The 25,236-nt window shown below is 41.6% G+C and overlaps 1 protein-coding gene across 5 annotated transcripts; it reads left to right on the top strand.

Annotated features, from left to right (window-relative positions):
- Positions 1-291: 291 nt before the first annotated feature.
- On the top strand, positions 292-24,810 carry dcaf6 (ddb1 and cul4 associated factor 6). Of its 5 annotated transcripts, none has more exons than XM_070837888.1 (21): positions 292-635; positions 4,627-4,688; positions 8,365-8,457; positions 9,933-10,118; positions 10,199-10,312; positions 10,813-10,948; positions 12,045-12,256; positions 13,135-13,228; positions 14,569-14,688; positions 15,952-16,305; positions 16,629-16,814; positions 18,614-18,673; positions 20,005-20,194; positions 20,612-20,715; positions 21,135-21,429; positions 21,621-21,650; positions 22,284-22,422; positions 23,146-23,302; positions 23,387-23,475; positions 23,789-23,894; positions 24,333-24,810. In XM_070837888.1, exons 1-21 carry the CDS (start codon positions 539-541, stop codon positions 24,389-24,391), a joined length of 2,883 nt encoding a protein of 960 aa, XP_070693989.1. In that variant the 5' UTR covers positions 292-538; the 3' UTR covers positions 24,392-24,810. The 5 variants fall into 5 exon arrangements, with proteins under 5 accessions (XP_070693989.1, XP_070693988.1, XP_070693992.1 ...); XM_070837887.1 differs by having other exon boundaries at positions 21,609-21,650; XM_070837891.1 differs by lacking the exon at positions 16,629-16,814 and having other exon boundaries at positions 21,609-21,650.
- The last annotated feature ends 426 nt before the right edge of the window (positions 24,811-25,236 follow it).

Raw genomic sequence — 25,236 nt, 5'->3', positions numbered from 1 at the left:
TATGAAGTAGGAGCAATATACACAGAGGAGTAAAAAAAAGAGGGGAATATAAAAAGAATTGCACATTAAAGTGAAGTTGTTCAGAATAAACAACATCAACAATAATAATAACACAATAATAATTATAATAACAATAATAACAACAATAACAAACTCAAGACTCCGCCCTGGCAGCTGCTCAGCTCCATAAAACGAGCGTCCCCGCTCTCGCCGTCAAATATCGTAGTTTCTCGCGCGGTTTGGACACAGCTGTCCGCTGCCTGCTAGCAGATAAAGCAGGCTAGGCTAGCAGCACGGACAGTCGGCAGAGGTGCAGTCGGTGTTAAACTCAGGGGGGCAGCGGACTCAGGACAGGAGCGGGTGTTTCACCTCCAGCCATGCAGACCGCGGGTGTCGCAGCTCGTTAGCGGCTCCGCCGTCCCGACAGACGGGCACTGATCTCCATGGCAGACCCGAAGCAGCCGTAAATAAAAGGCGACATCAACAGAAAAAAGAGGGTTAGCTTAGTTTCAATGTTATTGATAATTAAAGCCCACATATGGTCACAATGTCCTGCTCTGGAAACCTGGTTTGGGATGTAAATAAACGCTTAATTGGATACAACGAGCCGAACACCATCAGGACCAACTATTTAGGTAAGAGCAAAACAAGCCTCTTTAATGCTAATGGAAACGAGATTAGAGGAAAACTACGTGTTGTTTTAGCTTTGTCTCCACTGCAGGCTGTGTCTGCGGTGCTGAATCAGATGGACTGACAGCTAAGACCCAACACGACTGAGCCCGAAGGCATTTAGAGCCGCTAAAAGTCACTCCGCAAAGTCAGTGTAAATACAGCGGCTGCACGGTTCATTTGGCATCCTGTGCGCCGATGTGAGAGCCTCACAGCAGAGGGATTAAATGTTATGTATAATCCTTAATAATGCATCTCCGTGTGAGGTAACCTTAATGGCCAGAGCAAAAATCATCATTCGGGGATTTCTGTGCAATCACTGAGCGACAGACAGCAACAGACCGTGCAGAGGATACAGCTCCTCACATGCATGTGAACAGTAAAGTGCAGCCCTGAGGCGGTAAAGATGATTTGGCTAAAAGCAGGATCAATGGTGTAATGTATTTATGAGGGCCCGGTGCGTTATAAAGTGCTCTCAGATTTGCAGGTGGAGATGGAAATGAAACCATGTGCAATAAAATGCTCAGTGTTTTGATCCTAAACTCGCTCAACATAGTGAGAACAAGTGCAGAGGGGCTGGTGAACTGTTCATCATGTGTGAGAAAGATATTTCTTTAACACACAAGCACTGATGCTGCACAAGGAGAGCGTTTGTCAAAATACCAGGTTTTAGTATTTACAGCTGATGTGGGATTGTGTGCAGTGTGGTTTAATCTGAGTCTCAAACTGGAAACAATCTTTGAAACGCGAAAGGAAAAAAGCACATCATAGACTTTAGAGACATTTTAATAACGGAATAATGAAAAAGATGCAAGAACAGCAGAACGAAACGAGGACATGGTGATATTATACAGCACAAATCAGGCCAGTATATCCAAACACTACTACTTCTTTAGTTGTTTTCATGATAAAATGGCAAAGTTCCCACACAGAATAAAGGAAAGCGGCTGCTTCAGCTCTAAACTTTACAAGAGTAATAGGAACACATTTGCAACAAGTAAAAACTGCACTGAGAAAACAGGAACTATATATATATGTATATTATCACGTCACTTATATATTATACACACACACGGTTCCTTGAAGGATTCAGAGTCTACGTATGAGTTATAAAAGTGTCTACATCAGCACCGTTTTCTACAAGACACACAGTCATGAATCCATGTTTCTGTCTCTGGTTGCTTTTTTACTGTGCTGCTCTCTCACAGTGATCCAGGTGTAAACAGAGGACAGTGCTGCCTCCTCACTGGTAGACTGAGTTATTGTTATTATTATTATTCCTATTTCATGAGACTTGTCTGCAGGGTCACAGTCGGCTCCTGACAGTGGTCGAATGGGGCTTTGTGGTGAGGTGGGGCAGGTGCCACCGAGGTCTGCTCAGCGCCGTTTTTAGCTCGACTGAGACGCCGTTAGAGCTGTCATTGTGTGAGGGTGGAGGATACGAGGATAAATTTAGCATCAGAAAGGGGGGATGGGGTGGGGGCAACAAGTAGTGGCCGACATTAAATTCCAACAGAGGCACTTCCGGGGAGATTAAAGAAAAAGTTGATTATGTTGAAAGTGTTGATTATGATGTGCAGTCTTACGTGCTGATGTCCACAAAATAAGTGTAATGAGCAAAAAATAAGATGGATAAGTTGTACGACTACATTCAGAGTAGAAATAAAACAACTGAATACGTTTATGTGGCACTTCCATCCAGACGCAGGGTATTTACTGTCCCTTTGAAATGCAATAAGTTATCAATTAGTCAAAGTGAATCTCTAACAATTATTCAATTCAATTCAATTCAATTTTATTTGTATAGCCCAATATCACAACAGAGTGTCTCATAGTGCTTTACAGCAGTCGATGAGGCCAAAGGATCAGTCACAGTTTGAGTGTCTCCAATGTGAGGATTTTCCTGTTTTTATATCTTTGTAAATTGAATATCTTTGTGTTTTGGACATCTGACAGACTGTGATGGACATTTTTCCAAAATGTTCTTTAATAGATTGAACAATTAATTGAATCATATTAAGTAGAAGAGAAGCAACTGATTAACTGAATAATCATTTGCTGCAGCTTGAGATACGATGTGACTTTACGTAACCTAAAAGACAACATTCACCCGTTCATCGTCTTTACCCAACACTTCTGCAGCCCCTCATTTTCGTACATTTGTTGTAATTTGCTTTATAAATTGTACCTTTCAAGCACATTTGACCCCACAAAGTATCACATGAAACGTTATAGAACAAACAACGTGTGCACAGTGTGATCACGGCCCCAGTGGGAATATTTTCATATTATTAAGCCAAAGTTTTGGAGCTCCAGAGGAGTTTGTGGCCGTCACTGAACGCTGGACGCACATTCAGGCTTGCAGCGCTAATAAAACCCGTCCGTGCAAGTCAAGCTCTCATTGGGATACAGCGCACCTGGCTTTTTTTTTTTTTTTTTTTTCAAAACAGAAAAATTCCCACGTGGAATGAAGGAAGGTCGCTCCTTCATCCTCACATCTAGAGAAGTTGTCCGTCCTTCTCAGTGTGAACAAATAACTGGCTAATTACATTTAACAAAGAGGCGGCAAAATGTTTTTTTTTCCTCCATTTTTTTTTTTAATGTTCCAGGAGTTGTTTCACCTCCATCTGCAGTGAGCAGCTCCTCCATGTCCCACTGTGCAACAGCACACTCATGCTAAATGTGTTGAATACACTGAATTGTGTCCCTGCAGCAGAAAGCCTCTTTAGAATCAGCATGACTTTGGGACACAGCTCTTTATTTAAAAGTGATGGATTTCCTCACAAAATAACTAGCAATGAAGAAAATTATAGTTTTCTCCTTTTTTGTTTTTCTTCTCCCTCTCAGGCTAAATGGAAAATTAAAACAGGGTTTCAGCCTCGGAGCCAGTTTCAGTGTCAGTGTTGCACTCAGATCCTTTAATGGTCACATCTCAGGTGTGGACGGACGTCTCCCATGGCTCTTTATTATTGTTCACGATGAGTAAAAGCTCCTCAGCCGTGACTTCAGCACGAGATGCGTCCCGTCATCCTGAAGCTGCTCCTCTAACAGTCAATGAATTGATCCAGCGATAAAGAATGTAGCCACTTTTCCTCACAACTGAGTTACTGTTGCCAACTTTTTTCAGTGTGTGCGTTTTCTTGGCACTTGAAATGTTTTGACGTCCATAAAAATTACCTGAATTCATCAGAATTTCTGTCTTATTGGTGACATTTGACGACCATTTCGTCACCGCTGTGTCACACAAGGGACCGAAGGGGAAGTACGAGCTTTTTCCTGCACTTACAGTCAAGTCTTACAGCTGCTTTTTTTTTTTTTTCTAATCTGTTGGCGCAAGAGAGGTTTCCTCTGCATTAATAATACAGCATGCGTTAAATACTGAATGCAAACGTTCACTGTGATACTTTATACCGGTCCAGAGAACTCCAATTACACTTAACTAGAGTGAAAATGGATGGACGACCTTTTGATTTCAATATAATTTATCGTTAGTTTGCTTTGTGTATTTGTTGCACGATTCAGTCTGACTTAAATTCTTTGATAATTCGTTAAAATCAAACTAACTCTTAAGAGATTCCACTTCCTTTTCCACTGTTTCCAAATTATGGATGATACCAATGAATTAATCAGTGAGTACAGCAAGTAAAACACATGCTATTGTTTTGGAAACCCCACATATATAATGAATGAAATGACATAACACTGATTTCACTTTGGGAACAACAACAACAACAACAACAACAACAACAACAACACAATAACCATGAATTAATGTGATTTATTTGGACATGTTGATACCTTTTCTCCAGGTGTGTGCTCTCCCTCTAACTCCATATTTGTCTCATTTCTTCAATAGTATGTTAATGAATAATGTTAGTGTATCAATATTTTCTACTGAGACAGATGGATGGTGGAGAAGATGGATCTTTTACAGTTGTTTTCTCTCTCTTTTCACAGGCAGAAGAGAGTTTGTCCAGAGGCTTAAACTTGAAGGGACACTAAACGTGCACGATGGCTGTGTAAGTGCCCCGAATATCAATCTGTTTGTCCTTTTTTATTCATTTGTGTTTTAGAAAAAAAAAAAAAAGTTTCTGTCAGGCTGCAAAAGAGAAACACTTCCACATTTCCTCAGCGGGTGTGTGAGGCCTCGGTGTCGGACAGAGAGCAGCTCTCTGACTTCAGGCCAGGTGATTAATGCCTCTGAGAAACCTGAAGCTGACATAACAGTCACACGTCCTGTCACACTATCAGCCCGGCCGCCAGCCTGTCCGAAACATCAAAACAACCACAGCGCACACATCCCAGGACGGCTTCAGCTTAATACGGCGCGCTGCTGCAGTAAACAGGATTTGGGGAACATTTTTATTGCATGTTGTTTAGTTTGTGTGTAGGGAAGCCGGGATATTCTCTGTCAACATTATGGGCTGTTAGAGGCAGGAAAGTGACTGAATTATTGCTGAAATAAATAGTAAATGAGCAAATGAGTTAATATATCTAAGTAGTTAATAGAGTAACAGGCAAGAATTCACAGTAGCTGCAACAATGTGCACCAGTGGTCTCCAGTTAAAGTTCAAAGAGACATTTTCCACGAGCACAAGTGTCAAACATTATAATGTCTAACCTGAGTTACAATTCAGGGGCGCAGACACGCAGTTATTTAGCCTGCCTTGAAATAAATAAATAAATGGGGTGGACAAAATAATAGAAACACCGGCCAGTAGAACACAGTACAGTTCAACAGCACCACAAATCTCATCCTCCACCAGCATCAGTTCCACCACAAACTGAACAGTAACAGATAAATCTTCTCATTTTATGTAAAATAAAGGCTGCATTTAAAAACAAAATACAGGATTCTGGTGGATCGATCATATCGGGCTCTTGGATGATTTATTTTCTGCACCGTCTGTTCAGATTCGAGTGGATTTGTTTGCTCTACAGATTTGTTCTATGTCTCGTCGTGCTGCTCTTTAATAATGTTGATAATGGCCAGAGTCAGAATACAGGAGACGCACTGGTTTTGAACTGAAGAATGAACATGTAAGAGTCTGTCCGCTGTTGATTTAAAGCTTCTTTTTTCACTCTTTTTATAGAGTAATCTCTCCGACGGTTGTCTGCCATCTCTTCCTGTTTGTATGTCGCTCACTGACTCCAGTCGTGATGCTAAATCAGAGCTGTAAAGGCGAGAAAAGCTGCGACAGATAAAATAGAAACGCCCTGTCAATATCTGATAGTTCTCGAGTTATCAGTTATAGATCCGATTCTGGGTAGGAAGGAGCATGGACACACACGAACGCCTCTACGTGTACATGAACACACACACACACACACAGGGCCACACAGCCACTTGGTGCATGTGTTATGAAAGGCACGTTAAAGTGTCACCAATGAAAACGTGTGTGTGAATCTATTTTATGGAGTTATGCACCTTTTCACTATAGGCCACTCCCACTGCCGCACCCTTTTTAGCCAGTTGGCACGAACACACACACACACACACACACACACCTCTGACCTCTGTGAGCGTTTTTGCGATTTTTGTGGACCAACCAATCAAACGACAAAGTGAGTTATGGAGCGGCTGCACAAAGCAGAACATAATCATCACCTCTAAAATATGAGGAGTTTGCTTTTCTTCTCTTGCATATCATTATGGCTCATATACCTTGTTTTGTTTTGTTTTTAAAGGCTGTGGTTATAACTGATGGACTCTTGTCACTATTTTTGACTCTTCATAGACTGTTAATCCAAAATCTATCCAACAGGTTAGTCAGTTTCCTCTAAGACAAAGATATGTAAGTTTCCAGGTCAGTGTAGTGGCTGATGTAGCATCATTTTTTAATCAGAAGTCACAGATCAGAGACGACACCACTGCAGTATTAACTAAAAGGGTTATGAGCCGACTGGTGCTCAGGTCTCTGTCTGCTGTTTTAACAGCGGTGTGGAAATGAATAGATTTATCATCTTGTATTGATTAGTCATGCAACTGAAAAATAATTGGCTACAAATAACTATTTTGAGGTGTTTTTAAAATTAGTTTTAGCTGTATTATCTTCTTATCTCTATTAGTATGTATTTTATTCTTTCATTTTGTTGTTTATCTTAAGGGTCTGATTTGATTCACCTCATGTCCTGAACCATTTTTAACCATGTACAGAACTTTGTAACTTTGAAAAGCCAAATTGGAAACAAATAATCCAGTTTGAGGATTTGCTACTTTACTATTTTATGGACTGTTGGTCAGACAAAACAAGACATTTGAGGGCATCACTGTGGACTGTGGTCATCTCTGAATGACTGAATGATGATAATAATATTATATAAATATATAAAATAATCAGCAAAGAAATGCTATGCTGTCGCTCTCAGTAATTGTTGTAGTTGCATCAATGATTTCTGTATTCCTGCACAAGCATGGCAGCCAAACCAAACGTTGCAAAATCAGGAAAAAACGAGGAAGTAGTTGCGTGTTGCAATTATTCTGAATCGGTTTCAAAATTCAGTTCGTCATTGTTGGTCAAAGAATGAGAGATTTACAGAATATTTTCCAGGCAAACGCAGAGAGTGAGAGTGAAAATAGAGGTTGGAGGAAACATTACATAAGTCTTTGCTGATAAAATCTGCCTGTAGAGGGAGAGGCCTGTTTTTATTGTTCGTTTACATTTTGCTTCTTTTGTTTTTAATACCTGTGTTATTGATTAAATTTTTTACTTATTCATTTATTTATTTCATTTTATTGCAAAGCACTTTGAGCAGCATTTTATGTATGAAATGTGGTGTGTATGTGTATAAGGATTTATTATTATTATTATTACTACATTGTACTATATTACACTAAATAACTCCGATGTGTCTTTTTAAAAAGGCGTAATGATATTGTACATTTGGATCTCCTCGTCCCCTCTATCATCACTTTGGAAGGAGGGAACAAGGAGACACTCCACCACAGTCTGATTTCCACCTGCCTCACGTGATGTGCAGGTTTCTTGAGAAATCGACTGAAACCTGTTTTAACATGCGTTCGACAGCTGAACCTCGAGTTCAGTTCAGGACGCTGTGATTTCACTGATTGCAGCAGAGTGAGTCTGTGGAAATGGAGGGCAGCAGTGTGATGATGAAACACTAAATGAAGCTTTAACAGGCTGCTGTAAATGTCCTATTGATCCACAGATGGATCAATAGAGGAGCGTGCGACCGTAATTTGAGTTTGGTCAGCTGAATATTAATGAATTAATGAGTTTGAATTGGACTCAATGTTTCAGGGATTTAGATCAGATTTGTTCTGCAACATGAGGCCTCAAATAACACTTATCTGTAGCACCAATGAATCTCTAGATCGTTGTTTTGGTTCACTTTTTCTGGTTGTGATCCTCGTCACAAGGTGCATGTTTATGTGATGTGAGTAATTCAATTGATTTCTTTTATTTATTTATTTTTTGTTCTAATGTCCTTCTCTGATACTCATCTCATGACCCCTCATAAGGCTCCAGACCTCTGGGAACCTCTGGCTTAGCCTGTATGAGATACTGTGAAATCGCTTGTTTTATTTTTTACAAGTTTATGATAATATAAAAGGAAGAAAATCAGCAAAGTCTCTCATTTTTAAGAAGCTGTTAATTTCCTCTCAGTTGATTAGTGATGTAATTATTTCATCATTAATGTAAAAGTAAATATCTGTGTCTTCTCTGTCTGCAGGTCAACACTATATCCTGGAACGACACAGGTGAATACCTCCTGTCGGGGTCAGACGACACCTTTCTGGTCATCAGCAGCCCGTACAACAAAAAGGTAGGTCGTAGTCAATCAGCACTTAAAACATCTGACTTTACTCAAACCACTAAAGGAGGGAAATGAGCTTTTTATGCCTCTGCACGAGTGACAGTCGTGGTTGTTTGTCCGTCCCGTTCTCGTGAACATGAGATCTTGGGACAAACATCCACTTGGACTCGATGACGAACTGGTTACATTTTGATGGTCAAAGCTCACTGTGACCTCACAAGACTCAAGAACGCACACGACCATATTTCACACAAATGTCCAATGGGATAAAATGATGAAGTGATGTCATTTTATTAGTAAAAGGTCAAAGGTCAACTTCACTGTGACATCATAACATTCAGCATAATATTCATTAATCTTGGGTCCAGACAGACATTGGATGCAAACTGCACCCTGACTGGTTGGCAGTAATTTTAGTTTACGGCTGAAATTGTTGTCTTAACCACCACTTGTCTCTTAGGGCGGCTACTGGTCCTTAAAAAGTCTTAAATAGTCTTAAATTCAATTTGGGAACTTGTTAAAAATGTATTTATTGGATGCTGTAAGCCTGCCGTCTAAAATCCAATTATGTAATGTTTCACAAAATCAGATCAGAGTCGACTTCAAACATCTTTGTCGTCCTGTTACAGTTCGGCTACACTGAACCTCTGTAACTCTGACTGTAACACAATTGTAGTGATTGATATTACGGACAAATATATTTTTCAATATCAATAAACATATTGCAACAAATGTTCTTTTACTGAACCAGTTGTTGTCACTTTGCTGTAGTTTTACTTTTGAACTGACAATATATGTACTGATGCAACTATATTTTCACATTTGATGTTTATTTTTGTTGCCTTAAACTTAAGTAAACAGCGGCATTAAAAAGCCTTAATAAGTCTTAAGAATAACTTGCTGTTACATCTGGACAACCTGGTCTCTTAGTTGGCAGTTAGAGTATTTTTTGCCTGCACCTTTTTCATCTTAGGATGAAAATACCACCTTTGTTCTCTTGTGAGATGAATCTGCATGTTTAGCTATTAGTGGGAATCCACATAGGAAGCGAGACTCGAGCGGAGCGTCTACGTTCTGTCGTTCAGTCCTGCTAACCCGCCTTCACCAGGCTGGCTGAAAGCACAAAGTTACTGAGCCAAAGTAGTTTTCACCTCCATGGGAAGAAATCAGCGGTTGTTCGGTTTTAACCTGTTGATTCATTGATTTTTATTTCCGCCAAACACCCAGCGAATGTGAGGAATCTAATCTAATCTCTCAGGGAATCAGTGTGGGTAGATTCATCTGATTTAAATGTAAGCCAATCTGTTCCATGAACTGATGGATGAAGTGACGGATGTCAAAAATGCTTCTATAAAAACTCTCCCCATGGGGCTTGCCCGTTAGGTCAGAGATAGTTTCGGTGTGTGTTTAGGTGGACCGTGGTGTGGATCTCATGTACCCTCCTCAGTTACTTCCCATCATCAAGGTTCGGTTCTTTTTCTCAGGTCAAGAAGTCCATACGTTCAGGTCATCGGGCAAATATCTTCAGTGCTAAGTTCATGCCCCACACCAACGACCAGGAGATCATCTCCTGCTCCGGAGACGGCATCATCTACTACACCCACACTGAGCAGAGTCCTGAGCACAACAGACAGTGTCAGTTCACCTGCCACTATGGAACAGCGTATGAGGTACGGAGCATGCCGCTCGTCACATACGTCTCTATCACGTTTTCGGCCTCCTAACGTTAAACTCACCGTTGTCTCGTCAGATTATGACGGTACCAAATGACCCCTACACGTTTCTGTCATGTGGGGAGGACGGCACTGTGCGGTGGTTTGACCTGCGCATGAAGACGAGCTGCACCAAAGAGGACTGCAAAGATGTACGGTGACACCTGTGATGATGTACTGGCACGAGGGTCTCAGTATGATTAAAATATAAATTTGTCAAACTAATCTGAAAATTTGGTATCGCTGAGCATTTAGTTTGTCCTCAGCGCTGCTCTCTTCAGAAACTGCTTTCAGCCTCTGGACTAATTCAGAAAACAGTTTTCGTGGCTTCAGGCCAGGGTGTGTGTGCGTGTGAATGTGTTCCCTCTAGATTGTGTTGCATCCTCTCCTATTTCATGCTTGCGATCAGTACCTGTGACCTTAAAACTGAGTGAAGTAGCTTTAGCAGACTCTGCTACGGCCCCCCTTTTAATTATCCCACATGTCAGAGTTACAAGAGTTACAACTCAACTGTGGAGTTTAAAACCCAATAACGATCATTTTGGCCAAAATCTATGTTACTGCAAAAACTGATTTTTAAGATGCTGCCCCTGTTGGTGCTCTATAATTTGGCTTTTTAAACCTTCCCTGATTGTGTTTGCTTTGATTTCAGGACATTCTGATAAACTGTCGAAGGGCAGCGACCTCTATATCCATCTCTCCGCTGATGCCGTACTACCTGGCCGTGGGCTGCTCTGACAGCTCAGTGCGCATCTACGACAGACGCATGCTGGGCACCAGAGCGACGGGTAAACTGTCCTGCATGCTAACGTCATTCTCTCATCTCCCTGTCTTTGTATTTATGTTGGGTTTTTTTTTTTTTTTTAGGCTTACAGCAAGTTATTTTTTTTTTTTTAGCATCAGATATTGAAAATAACATGAGAATAATCTTAAAGTCACTACAGATGCTCTTCAGAGGGAAATAAAAGGCATTTCTTTTAGAATGTACCTTTTTATTTAGTGGTCTTCTAATAAGCCTTTATAGTTATTAGCTGTTATTGATATGTCACAGTGACAGATGGGAGCAGTGAATCAGGTTGAGGGGTTTCTCTGTGGGGTTTTTAGTCCCATCCTGCTGTGCTCTGTGTGTGTGGTCCCCTGTGGGAGCTGTCTATTGTTGGATGTTTACATGAATATGATTTTATCCTCTTCCTCTCAAATGCTCCCGACAACTAGAATATGTTATTATTCATAAAGGCTCCTTAATACACAATTTTTAAAGAATGAAAATAGCTTTACACAAGACCTAAAAAGACAAAAAAAACAACCTTTTTAGTATTAATTATTGGGTTATTTCACAGTATATGCCAAATATACTTATTTTTATATCAAAATCGCTCTTTTCTCTTCCTGTAAAGCATTAAAATATTTGTGATGACGTATCTTGGGAACTTGGGGATGTATAAATCAGTCCAATCCAATCTAGTCCAGTCTAATCCAATCAAATGTGATTTCAATCTGCACTTGGATGTCTGTCAGCTAAAACTTGTAAAAATAAAAATAAAAGGATAAGCAAAAGAAGATTAAGAAAAATACACAAAAAAGTAAAAGAAAATTGTAAAAATCAGGATTCTTATGTAGATTTGTACATAGAAATGACAATGGGCTCATAGTAACAGATTATAGGCAAAAGCAAGGTTAAAAAATGAGTTTTTAACGAGAATAAAAGCATCAATTGACGTCGGTGCCCTCAGACTCAGTAGCAAAGAAATCCACAATTTGGGTCCAAAACATCGTCTTTGTTTTTGGTGCAGTGAGAAACAGAGAGTTGGATCATCTGAGGGCTCTACCAGGGGAATATGTTTGCAGCACATCAACCCAGTCGGCTCTTTGTCTCCTCCCCAGGTAACTACATGGGCCGGGGGACGACAGGCATGTGTGTCAGGTTCGTCCCCGCTCACCTGTCCAACAAGTCGTGTCGCGTAACGTCTCTCTGCTACAGCGAGGACGGTCAGGAGGTGCTGGTCAGCTACTCCTCCGACTATATCTACCTGTTTGACCCCAAAGATGACCAGGCCCGGGAGCTGAAGGGCCCGTCTGAGGAGAGGAGGGAGGAGGTGAGCGCTCAGGATGACTGGATGCGTCCTGATAGGAACTGTGTGTTGCTCCATGGATGAAATGTGACCTGAGAAAGACAGAATAGACGCAGCGGATTATTGATTAAAACCAAATCCGAAGCATTTTAAATGTATTCTTCCTAAGTGCTTTTCTTAGATTTATTTGGATCATCGTGTCTGTTTTGGGGAGCGTTTAGTTTGGAAATCAGTCAAAGGAACAACCAGAAAAAATGTTCCTCCGATAAACTGAAGTGAGCGCTCGTCCTCACGTGTGTCTGAATGTGCTGGATCATGGTGCCAGTGCCTCAAAGCCTCGTGGTGAGTTCAGCTGTGTCGAGATGCAACCACCACACGCATTCCTTTCCAAATACAGCGACCGACGCAGGCAGCGTTCTTCTATCCTCCAAAATAGTTCAGGCTGAGGTGGAGGGGACAGCCAAGCAAAGGATCAGCACCCGGCTCTCCTTTTTTGCTCCACCTGCAACCTCCATTTGTTCAGGGCTCTTTTTTTTTCTCTCTCTCTCTCTCATTCATTCCACTATCTCTTTCAGCCTCTGCTTCTTTTCACCACCTCCAGCCCATGTCCAGACCTGGTGACATTCCCTTAGTGATAGCCCCTGCACTTAGACCCTCTTTTTCTATTTCTGGCGCTCAGCCTGTTGCCCTGCAAAGAGAGCCGGGGGACTGGAAAGTGAGGGCAACCTCAGTGGAGCTGCCAGAAGGGAGGGGCACTTTAAAGAGGACACTGACAGGGACGAGCAGTGTTTTGCTTTGGCAGCGGAGCTATTTTTGACCATGCTTTGACTGACAAACTGCTAATCTTTCGCTCTCTCTGTGCGTGCGTGCGTGTGTGTGTGTGTGTGTGTGTGTTTCCACAGCTGAGGCAGCCTCCAGTGAAGCGCCTCCGTCTACGTGGTGACTGGTCTGACACTGGACCCAGAGCTCGCCCTGAGAGTGAGAGGGAGAGAGATGGTAAGATCAGAGCAGTCCATGTAGTTTAAAGCAGAGGTCTCAAATCACAGATCCTGCCTCTGACATAACTTCCCAAGACCCCCCCCCCAGACACACACACACACACACACACACACACCATATATTGTTGAATCCAGCCTGCAAACTCATTTTTTGCCTTGTTGATTTCAGTCTTTTATTATTAAGTAATTATTGATTGCTAATTAAATGGTCTTATCAAGTCGTATCATCAAAACGTCTCCATGTTACATTACAACACTTTTTCGTGAGCTGCAGCCAACTGTGCAACTTGTCGACTTAAACAGAAGATTTGAGGTTAAAATGTCTCCTGCTAAAACAGTTCAACCTTGACTAACTGATTTTATTATGATTTGAGTTGATGTGACATTTTTCTACTCACTTATTCAGCAGTTTTTTTTTTTTTTTTTTTAGCTTTTTCACTGAAAACAGTAAAGTTATGGACGGAACAATGAGCTGAATGGTGCTCTACAGCTCTGCAGAGCTGAGGAGAACATACCTCACACTGCTTGTACTTGTGTTTTCCATTGTTAATCTAAAAATATAGATCATACAGAAGCCACTTTAAAGCTGTCGTTCTCCAGGAATATAATCAAGCACGCGCAGCATACAGGAGAGACAAAAGATTTTGTTACTCAGCTTCAGCGTGTATACAGCTGAAATAAACAAAGCGGACCCCAAGAGATCAGAGATAACCCGATCAGAAAGTTGGCTGTAAAATGTTTTTTAGTTTGCTCCTTTGCTGTGTTCCCCTTCAATGTCAGCGCTACAGTCACTTCATACACATCTTTATTCCACTTATTTCCTGTGTCGTCACTGGGGGAAACTGTGCACATTGCAAAACACAAGTCTTAGTCACTGAATTAAAATTTGCGCCGTTTCTTCGAACCATGTCATTGAAATCTTATAGCCGCTTCTTTCATGAGATCACACGTGAGCAGGATGTTGTGTGAAGTCTTGAGTCACGACAGATGTTGCAACGTTGTCCCAACCAACACTTTCACCCTTGTCAGATTAACGTAATACGCACAATCACTAAATATACATAATCCTCCTGCCCTTAACCCCACAATTCATCAGCACCACATACAGAGACGGCCTTGGTTATCAACATAAATAATGATGATAAGTAATGGACTCAAATATTAAAAATAAAATAGAACAAGCCACCACAAAACAAGGAAAAATAAAACACGTACATATCTTTATCTGTACATAAACAGACGTTAAACCAGAACATAACATGTGCCTCCCCACCGTATTCGCCTTCGTTCTCTGTATCAATAGTTGTAAGGAAGCAGCTGTGAACATTTCTCCTGTAGGAGAGCAGAGCCCGAACGTGTCTCTGATGCAGAGGATGTCGGACATGTTGTCCCGCTGGTTTGAGGAGGCCAGCGAAGCTCAGAACAGCAGAGGAACTCGGCCGCAGACACGACCCAGAGGTGAGGCATCAGCCGGTACTCCACGTCTGAAAAACTGCTCAGCAGATCAGACACTCCTTACATTTTTACCCTCACAGGTTTGAGTAATGGCTTATGCATCGTTTAGCTTGTCATGGCGGTTTATTTTGATGGTATTTTTCTTCTTCTGTTGTTTGTGAATTCTTTATTTTGTGCTGTTTTTGTTGTCGAGGTCTGTGTGTTTTAAAAGCCCCTGTAGGGAGAGACGTCTGAGAACTGGCTTGGAACATAAATGTGTGGCATTGCCTCATGTTATACTTTTACCCTATAAAAACACACATTGAATAATAAATAGAGATGGGATCCTTAAAAAGGCGTACTGCGAAAATTATAAACATAAATCTTCACATGTTGGCGCAGATTTTTCACACTAATCCCATAATCCTCTCGCAAAATAAATTAAGAGGAGGCATGTACTGCTACATGTAATTATTTTTATTACAGCTTTTGGCTGGTTACATATTTTTGTGCTTATTGAGGTTTTTTTTTTTTTTGGTTTTTTTTAGAAGTGTTCTAGGCAAGGCAAGGTAAATTTATTTGTGTAGCACCTTTTTAGACACAAGGCAATTCAAAGTGCTTTACGGGGACATAAAACACAATAAAGACACAGAAGCATTAAATTGCATGTAAAAGATAATAAAAGCACGAGAAAATAAAAAAAATAAATAAAGCCTAAGAGAAGATGCATTAAAAGACAATAAAAGCATGTGGATAAATAGTTACAAATTAAAAGAAAGTTATGTAGCTCTTTTATTGGAAAGCCACAGTGAACAGTAATGTTTTAAGGCCTCTTTTAAATGCGCTGACAGTTTTAACAGACCTTAGGTGTTCAGGGAGCTTGTTCCATAGGTGGGGAGCATAGAAACTAAAAGCTTCTATGTTCTGTTTTGCGTGTTTTCTGTGTGTGTCGACCTCAGGAAGAGTAGCTGCTACCTTTAGTGGCAAATAAATAAAGAATAAAGAATATTTGAGATCTTTGCTTGTATGTATTTAACAAGAAGTCAAGCACCAGGTGTTAGAGGAGGTGACCAGCTATGGATATAAGATCATGTTTGTCATCTTATTTACATATATGTGTCTGCACCACTAATACTGGGTGAAACTGTACATATTGTACAAACTAATATTTAAACATTGTTTGGTTGCATTTCTTTTAAATCTGTGATAAATGAATCATCACTTTGTCTTGCAAAAACTTGTAGCAGCCCTGAAGATTATGAACGTCTTTTTATTTTCTTGTTCCAGGAACAGCTGTCCGTCCAGAGGGGCCGTTGAATACTCCATCTGCCCCAGCAGGAAGCTCCCGCCAGGAGTCCAGCGTCCCCGAGAGGACCGCGGGCACAGACGCCCCCGAGGCGGCTGCCGGCCCTGACGCCGACGCTGCCGCCATTCCTAAATCCACTTCCTCCTCCTCCTCAGGGTCATCATCAACAGTCACGGCGCCTCCTCCTTCTAGCTCCTCATCAGTGGAGACCTCGGCCCCTTCCTCCTCTCCCCTCACCTCCTCGCCTGACTCGGAGCAGAGGAGTCAGGGCGACACTACCGCCACCCCGACGCCCACGCCGACACCCACGCCGACCTCAGAACCTGCACTCTCAGGTTAGAGTTAAAACACACAGCCCCGAATGTCACGTAGACAAAGTACGTTCATCACAAAAACTGTATCAGAAATTCACATTTTATTCCTCAGTCCTCAGTGTGTGTGTTTGTGTGAGTGCTTGTATGTGTGTGTTTGTGTTTGTGTGTGTGTGTGTGTTGGAGCCACTCCACTCAAGCAGCAGCCTCACTTCACTCTCTTTTCCCTCAGCATCCTGTTGTCCTTCTCCTCCTTTTATTCGCCTGACCCTGTGCTCCCGATCCTGTGCTCACATCCTCCCCCTCAGTGCATTCACTCTCCCTCTCTTCCTCTGCCTCTTTGTCAGAGTACGGTCCTCATCGGCTGCCCATAAGTTTAGTCTGTAGGCGTTTGCAGAGATTGCTTCGGCTGGCCGACCCACCAGGACGGGGTCAACAAGCGGCCACCTCTTCTTCCCCTGCAGCCCCTGAGAGACAGTCACAAAGAGCTGCCACTACTGCTGCTGCTGCTGCTGAGACGCGACCCCATACAGGTTACCCTCCCCTCCGAGCTCCCCCCCCTGCCCCCCCCCTCCCCGCCATATTGGCTGTCCGCCTGGGCCCCTCCCGCGCCATCTTACCCTTCCCCTCTATGCAGGAAAGGCAGACGTGCCTGTTTCTAGAGACAGAAAGGGTCTCGCTAGAACGAACCACTAATCCCACAGTGATCCTCTTTCCATTCCCCAATAATGCACCTTGTTATCGAGCTCTATAGCTGTCGCTGTGTCGCCTCTCCACTGTTTGCTCGGCCCCTCACTCACTAATGCTCTCACGCCATCACTCTACTCGTCGCTTGAGTTTTCACATGCAAACTCTCCTGTTGGAGTGGCACCAGCCAGTGTGAAGCTCTGCTTTGGCGTCCTCATGGCTCATGTGGTTGTTCACCTCTGTTTGATGATGCATACCGATCAGTTGTCTGAACAAGCGATGGTAACGTCGCACCTGATTCACTTAAAGTTGAGAACCATAACTAAAGCCCTTTTCAGACATGGAGTACCTAATGTTACTGGCTTCGTCTGCTGTATCTGTTAACGTTATTCTTTCCTATGGTTTAATCCAGACGTGACAGCACGTCTGCAGAGAGAGCGCCACGATACCCGCACAACATTTGACATCTGGTGTGCAAATAGCACTTAACTTATTTTGGATTATTTTTATTTTTCAAAATTATTTTAGAGGTGGAACTTTAATTAGTGACCATTGTGACGTCAAGAGATGTCCATCCAGTTGTACATTATCTCTGTCGTCATGATTAGAGAGCGAGGTCAGCTGCCTGTTTGCTAAAGTCAGACGGTGCAGAAGCAAAGAAAGACAACATGCTCATGTGGGACTCTCTTTTTCATTCTTACCAGTACAATTAAACATTTTGCTGGATAATCATCTATTCATCCATGCACTCTATTAATAGAAATCAAGTATTGTGAGATAGTGGTGGTCCAGTAATCCAGTGATTACTGTGGTTGGTTATTTTTGATTTTTAAACCTCTTTTGCTGCACACTGCAAGCTGAAAAAATATTATATAAATCTTATAGACGGATCTGACATCAGAACGACCTCCATAACCATGTCAAATTGACCCATTTACAACATTTCCTGGTTCGTCAAACTGACTTTATTTTCATTACGTAAAAGGATGATGAAAAATGGCTGAATCCAGCACGAGAATGTAAAAGTGTGTCTGAAAGGGGCTTTATTGGACAAGTTGATTTACTGATGCATCTGACACCAACAATTCATTAACTGAATAAATGGCCATTGCTTGTATTGTTTATGTTAAAGCCAGACTGCACTGATTTGTAGCAGAGAATTTCTTTTTGTTCACTTATTTCAAATCATGCATAAAGTTTATTGTGTAGCGAGCCGACATTTTGATTGTTTTGAGGAGCAGCAAGTTGAATTTAATCCTAAGGGTTGTATTGTGGTGTCTAACAGTAAGCATTTGTTAACCATTTCTAAGTGGGATGTGTAGTTAGCATGTGTGAGCTCGTCATGTTCTTGTTTTTGTTCAGACTTACTAATATCTGATGCTCATTTTGCATATAAAAGCTGGAGCTGCACCTACAGTATGTGAAATGATCCTGTTATCAGATAATGCTTTTTTTTTCTTTTTCTCTTTTGGCTGATTTTACAGCTCCTCCTGCTTGGCCTCAGATCTTGTTTCTTGTTTTTAACAAGATTGTGAAGGTTTTTTTTTTTTTTTGGTTTTTTTTAACCCTCTCTGCGCCTTGACTGTGTGAGCCCTCAGGTTTGACCCGTGTGTCCAATGTTTGGTCGGTCTCATTTGTTTTCCAGATTCCCCCTCGTCTGTGGTAAACAAACAGCTGGGATCCATGACTCTCGATGAACAGCAGGGTGCGTCACCTCCTACCCCTCCACCCCCACTGTGCCACTCGCTGTGTCTCCATCACCTTCCCTCTTAAACACAAAACACTTCCTCTCATAGCTCTACAGTCTGTCCTCCATTGTTTTATTTACTTTCCTATTATTCCCATTATTTGTCCACATAAAACGTGTCTATCTGACCCAAGTTACTGGTATCTGGACTGAAGAATGCAATTATAAGAATAAGAATATATTTTCTTATTTTAAATAATATGACAAGACAGTGACATAGGAGAACAGTAAAGTCATGAAAGAGAGTAGATATTAGATTAGGTTAGATAAGGGTATTGGTGAGTAAAGTAAGTGTGTGTGTGTGTGTGTGTGTGAGAGGCAGTGAAATCTGTGTTTATTGATCCTGGAGAGCTAAATATGTGAAGTGAAGAGAGTGGTCTACGTGGCGGGGAGATATGTGATATTACTGTTATTGTTAATAATGACAATAACAACAGCAACAACATAATGATGATGATAACACATAATGATAATATTTAAATCTAGTGTAAATTTAGTGTTGTGGACATTCATAAAGAGATACAGTGACAGTTCTATCAGCTAAATATTGACTTGGTTACACTGATCCATACCAGGTTATGTTTTTAGCATAAGTTACCATGGTGATGTCACCAGGTTAAAAGAGAGACACCTTTGTTACACCAAAAACCCTTCAGACTTTAGGCCCAACATAAATTATTACCCCACTAATCTCTCCTCGTAGTACACCCCTCTGCACGTTAAGGGTTAAAAGTCCGAAACCCAAATATTTTTATTTTAATATCATAGAAAAATGTGACTGACTAATCTGATCTATTTTAGGCTTCTCCTTTCACATTAACAAAACAAGGGTGAATAGGTTCAGTAGATGCCGTGCTCTCCCAGACACAATGTCGCAGTCACTCTTCATAATGAATAAATGTGGCCGTCATCAGTTTTCATTGGCAAAATTAATAAAAATGTTCCTAAAAATCTAAGATAATCCAGGCTGCTACATGACTGTAATAACCAGCTGTAATGATCCTTCAGGGCTTTGACTTCTGCATCGTGTCCTGATGTGTTTCTGTCCTGTTGCTTTCCCCGCTGATGGTCTGTTACAGCTCTGCTAATGTCCGCTGCATGTTTTCATCAGTGGGAAGTGATGCATGTTCCCAGTGTGCTTTTATACAACCAATCGCATGCTGTGAACCACAGGACACGACACTCTTAGCTAAAAGTTTATCAGAAGTATTTGGTCAAGTAGAACAGATTTTTAAGTGGGGTTTTTTTGTGTCTATAAATCATTCTTTTGTCTTCCTCTCCCCTCTCAGGAGCAGCAGAAGCTGCAGGTTCACCTGCTGATAAACCCGTTTCTGTACCGGTGAGCAGCAGCGCTCCCACCACCTCCACCACCACGACCGGCCCCAGTCGGTCCAGTGCAGCAGAACCAGTCCTCAGCCTGCACTACAGCTCAGAGGGAACCACCACCAGCACCATCAAGCTGGACTTCACTGACGAGTGGTGAGTGATCGCATCTGAAACCATCGCCGAAGTGTCTTGGAGGTTGTTAATGTAGCAGCTCTTTATTCCGTGGTGGTCACAGGATTAATGCGTCCGTGATTAAATGTGATTGCAGCGCTTCATTGGTTGTTTTCATTTTATTCTATTACAGAGTTTCAGTCGATAAACCTTCAATCAAGTAAGATTCTTTAAAAGAACCTTAAAAAAATGTTTCCTTGGCAGTTTGCAAAGCAGGAAAATAGTCTGACATGTATCCTTGAGTTCCAAAATCTTCACCCTAAATTGACACAAATTTTCTGGATGCAGACACGTCTTCCGCCGTTACAGCAAACTAAATAATTACAAACTAATGTAAACTGTGCAGCCAAAAGCTTAGAGGCTTCAGGAACTCAGTCTGTGTTTGATCATCCTCCACAGGAGCAGCAGCACGTCCAGCTCTATGGGCAGCGGAGGTCCCAAAACATCAGAGACAATGCAGAACAAAGAGAGCCTGTCGACGGAGACTTCAGTGCCAGAGCAAGGTGAGTCCACATCAAATCACATGTAAATACAAACTTAACACAAAGCTGAAAAGAGGTGTTTTGAATGTTTGTTTTACCTCTGAACTCCTATCAGTGCTGGTTGTGGTCAGAAGTGTGTACACATCACTGCAAGAAGATGTGAAGGTGAAGCAAAGACAAATTTTCAGCAAGTTTTAAGTTACTCTTTAATTTTAGTATCAAAAGAAGCAAAAAAACCCACAAAGAAATGTGATTAATTTATGAAAGAAACAATCTAAATACATAAAAAAAAAACACATTAATCTTACAAAAACAAATACAAATACAAATACAAACAAATACGCCTCTTCACACTTCAACCAGAAAAATAAATTACAAGCATGCCCCCCCAGTGAATGTGAAATTAGTCCTTACATGTATTAATACGTATTTCCCCTCAGCTCACCGTGAGTCCTCGGAGCAGCAGAGTGTGCCGGCCGCCTCCACGGAGCCGCCGTGCGACGCCACGGCGTCCACGCCTGCCCCCAGCAGCTCGTCGGCCGGCGACTCCTCTCAGGGAGGCAGTCAGCCGCAGGGTACGGAGGACACAACGGGAGGCTGCAGGAGAGCGGAGCCCACGGCGGAGGAAGGAGAGGAGGGCCAGAGTCAGCCAGCGCGAGCCAACCAGGACTCTGACGACAGCGACGACGATCCAATTCTCATCCCATCGACGAGGTTCAGAGGGCAGGGACAGAGGTAACGTCAGACGGCTTCTATTCTTACTCTATTAGTAAACACCGTCATGTTTTTGAATGCAGGTTATCATCTCGTAGATCACGATATTGCTGTTGTTTAATATCGCTTTTTAAGGGGGGAGTACTCTGATTTGGGTTTCTTGTGATGCCTTGCCATTGACTGTTTCACTACAAATATAGATTTAATTCCAGAGGATCTGCAGTAGGAGATAGGATGATCAGGTAACGTCTTTGCACTGGCAACTAAACGCATCTAACCTGTCAGGTGTGTGACATGCGGCAGAGCATTAAAACTCCACAGCACATCATGGCGTGTGTCGTGTGAAGATTACGGATTTTGCCTTGGTTTGGTCATTTCACTCACAAAATGCTAACACACACACACAACTGTAGAGTTAGAGCTACGTGCATGTGAGTGCTGACTCCACTAAAGGTGTGTGTGGCAGCATATCGGCGGCATTTTGAAGATTTCGTCCAGAAGAAAGAATGTGTGCATGATATCCTGAAGGAAAAGAACCGAACACGTTTAAAGCTTTGATTTCCTTCTTTTTAGTAGTTTAAAGTTTAGCACATGAACCAGTTTGTATCTCATTTAACTCAACAACACAAGACTACGTTATTGTTGGAGGGTTATGTTGGAGCAAGCAGGTGTTTTGCCTTGAAAGTGGCTGCTTTTTAGCTTGGGCTTCGTTTTTAAAAAAGCTTGTTATTGGTTGAATTGTTTATGCCAGAATAAAGTTCACTCAAGATTCAAAGCATGGGGTTTATAAGCATCAGTAAAAGCATGGGTTTGGGTATCTCTTTTTGTTTTCTTCATGTTTTATAATTGCATACATGTTTCCTTGTGCTTGACAGACGCTCAGCAGCTGCTCGTATCCAGGAGCTGTTTCGCAGGAGGAAAGAGAGAAGGGAGATGGAGGAGAGTGAGACGCAGAATATTAGAAGACCCTCAGTCAAAATGGTCTACAAAGGCCACCGCAACTCCAGGACAATGGTACATCTCACACCGCTTACATCAGATTACATCAGTCCAGAGGCCTTCAGAAGAAGCCCCATTAAGGAATCGTTTGACATTTTAAGAGACACGTTTGTTTGCTTTTCTGAGAGTTGGGAGATCAGAAATACAAGTGCACAGTCAAACTAGCTAGTATGGAGCTGGCGGTTAGCTTAGCTTAGCATAAAGAAAGGAAACTGGGGGAAACGGCTAGCCTGAGTTTGTCCAAAGTTCAAAAATGCATAAACCAGCACTTCTGCCGCTCACAAATTAACACGCTGTGTCTTGTTTGATTGATTCGTACACAAACAGAGCTGTGAAAAATAACCGTAACAACAGCTATGACGGTGGTTTTATGGAAAAATGCGTGCCATTACTATTTACAGCCGAGCGTAATGACTTCCTGAAGTCTATACAAAAATGTGTACTAAAACTTTAGTGACTGTTCTGGGTGGATGAATAACCTTCTGTTTATATACACCGTGTAACTTAGATCATGTTGGTAGGTGTATATCTGAATTTTGGTCAGAGGCAGGCTAGCTGTTTCCCTGTTTTTAGTCTTCATGCTAAGCTAAGCTAATCATGTCTGTCTGCAGCTCCAGCATGAGTGTCAATCCTCTCTTTTAAATCAGAGAGAAAGCAAATTAGCTTGTCTCCCAAACAATGATCACGCCTTAATTCAATGTGGTTTTTCTTTCTTTTTTTAATTTATACTATGTCCAGATAAAGGAGTCCTGTTTTTGGGGCAACAACTTTGTGATGAGCGGTTCAGACTGCGGCCACATCTTCATCTGGGACAGACACACTGCAGAGCACCTCATGCTGCTGGAAGCCGACAACCACGTGGTCAACTGCCTGCAGCCGCACCCCTACGACCCCAGTGAGTCCCACTCCACCCTCAGTGGACCATCCTGTGCTCCCAGATGACGTGACCATGTTGTGTTCATTTTCTGGTCCTTTTCAGTTCTGGCTTCTTCAGGGATCGACTATGATATCAAGATCTGGTCGCCGCTGGAACAGTCTGCATCTTTCAACAGAATCCTCGCTAATGAGGTACGACTACAGAGACATCGGTGGATTGATTGATTGATTGATTGATTGATTTATTCGGTGTCCTGCACCCATTTTCATTTGACAGATTTCTTTTAGACTTCTTAGGTCACTGCACATGGAAGAAACACGGATGATGAGGCACATTTTAGATGAGAGCTGATAGTTTTTGGGGTATTTGTACGGATGATGGTAATTCATTGTGGAGATATTAAGTTAAATGAAGGTCTGGGTCAGCTAATAGTGTTTCACATGAAATATCCCTAAACTGAGGATTCTTTTGAACTTTCCTTCTTTCTTCCTCTTTTCCCTCAAGGTAATAACTCGGAACGAGCTGATGCTAGAGGAAACGAGGAACACAATCACAGTCCCAGCCTCTTTCATGCTCCGAATGTTGGCCTCCCTTAATCACATCAGATCAGGTAAACGAGTGCAAGCAAACTTCATGCACACTGTTTAAAGTATTTGTGCCATTTAATTCCCGGGTACAGAGGCTGTTTACTCCAGGCTGCGTGGAGCATTTTAAGAGTTTTTCAAGGTACCTCAACCAAAAATCTCCAGACTCTCGAAGCCTTTATCATCACATCTAAATTATTTTAAATATATAGTTTACAGAATTCCTTTATACCCACAGCACTTCTCGTATAATGTCAGAGGATAACAAACAAATATGACGATACTATCGTTGCATTTTAAATATTAAACTATACTATTGGTGTTAAACTGTTAAAAGATTATATTTGAATTCAAGCTTTTTCCAAACCCTGAAAAGTTAAATGAAGTGTTTTTGAAACTCTCAAGCGTTTGTCAGTTACTCTGCTTTCCTCACTTTTCTGTCTTCTGCCTTTTCCTTCTTGCAGATCGACTAGAGGGCGATCGCTCTGAAGGTTCGGGCCAGGAAAATGAGGACGAGCAGTAGCCTGCTGGTGTTTTATTTTAAAGAGAACACTATTTGTTTTTGCTGTATAGCACTTGGAAAAAAATCTGAGATTTGTACAAGTATAGTGTAGAATACTTCCTTTTGAAAATTAGTGTAATTTCTAGCCCCCCTGTGTTTTTTTAAGATGACTTTCTTACTGATGTTTCTGTATGAGGATAAACGACATCTGTGTGAATGGAAAAGGTAAGGACGTCAGTATATATAAATATATATAATAAGTGTGAGAATACTGGTGGCTGGTGTGCAAGGATGTTAAGTGCAATATTATTTTGTTAGGAGAAAATGAGCTTTGATCAGTGTTAACGTGTGACATTTTGAATTTGTAGCACAAAGTTAAGAAACGTTGATGTGCTGCTCCGGCAGTTACGCATGTAAACAAGGACTTTAAGTAAAACTCACTCGGAGAATGCTTTCATTTTGTTGTCGACGACAGAAAGGAACAACACTGTGGTTCTTCTCCCCAAACAGACGTGTCAATAAATTGAAATTTTTTACGGAATTTGGAAAAAAAATAAAACTAAGGCATCTCAAAGAAGGTCTGGAAGATCAAAGCTAAAAGACGACAAATTATTTTAAGTAATAACTCCAGAAACAATCTGTTCATTTAGACACTGATTCCTGACAGTTAGAGTAACAGCAGAGCCTGTTTATACTACAGAAACAGACAGGATCTGTTTAAGACACGTTTAAACTACTGTTGTCTGAAAACAAATATGATCTCTTAAACCCAATTTAGCGTTGTCAAAATCAGTTAAACTCTAGTAGGTCACTGTATCTGAGGACAGGTTCATCTCCGTTCTAAAGCTAAATGATCAAGTAGCCTA

This window comes from Pempheris klunzingeri, chromosome 10 (genome assembly GCF_042242105.1).
Source record: "Pempheris klunzingeri isolate RE-2024b chromosome 10, fPemKlu1.hap1, whole genome shotgun sequence".
Taxonomy (NCBI): Eukaryota; Metazoa; Chordata; class Actinopteri; order Acropomatiformes; family Pempheridae; genus Pempheris; species Pempheris klunzingeri.
The sequence above is the reverse complement of the archived record's forward strand: the minus strand, read 5'-3'. Positions and strand labels throughout refer to the sequence as shown.

Excerpts from the sequence above, each read along its gene's own strand:
- dcaf6 (XM_070837887.1), top strand. The coding sequence starts at position 539 with ATGGTCACAATGTCCTGCTCTGGAAACCTGGTTTGGGATGTAAATAAA. Across the intron at positions 20,716-21,134 it reads GACTTCAGTGCCAGAGCAAG|CTCACCGTGAGTCCTCGGAG; the intron begins GTGAGTCCACAT and ends ATTTCCCCTCAG. Across the intron at positions 23,895-24,332 it reads CCTTAATCACATCAGATCAG|ATCGACTAGAGGGCGATCGC; the intron begins GTAAACGAGTGC and ends TCCTTCTTGCAG.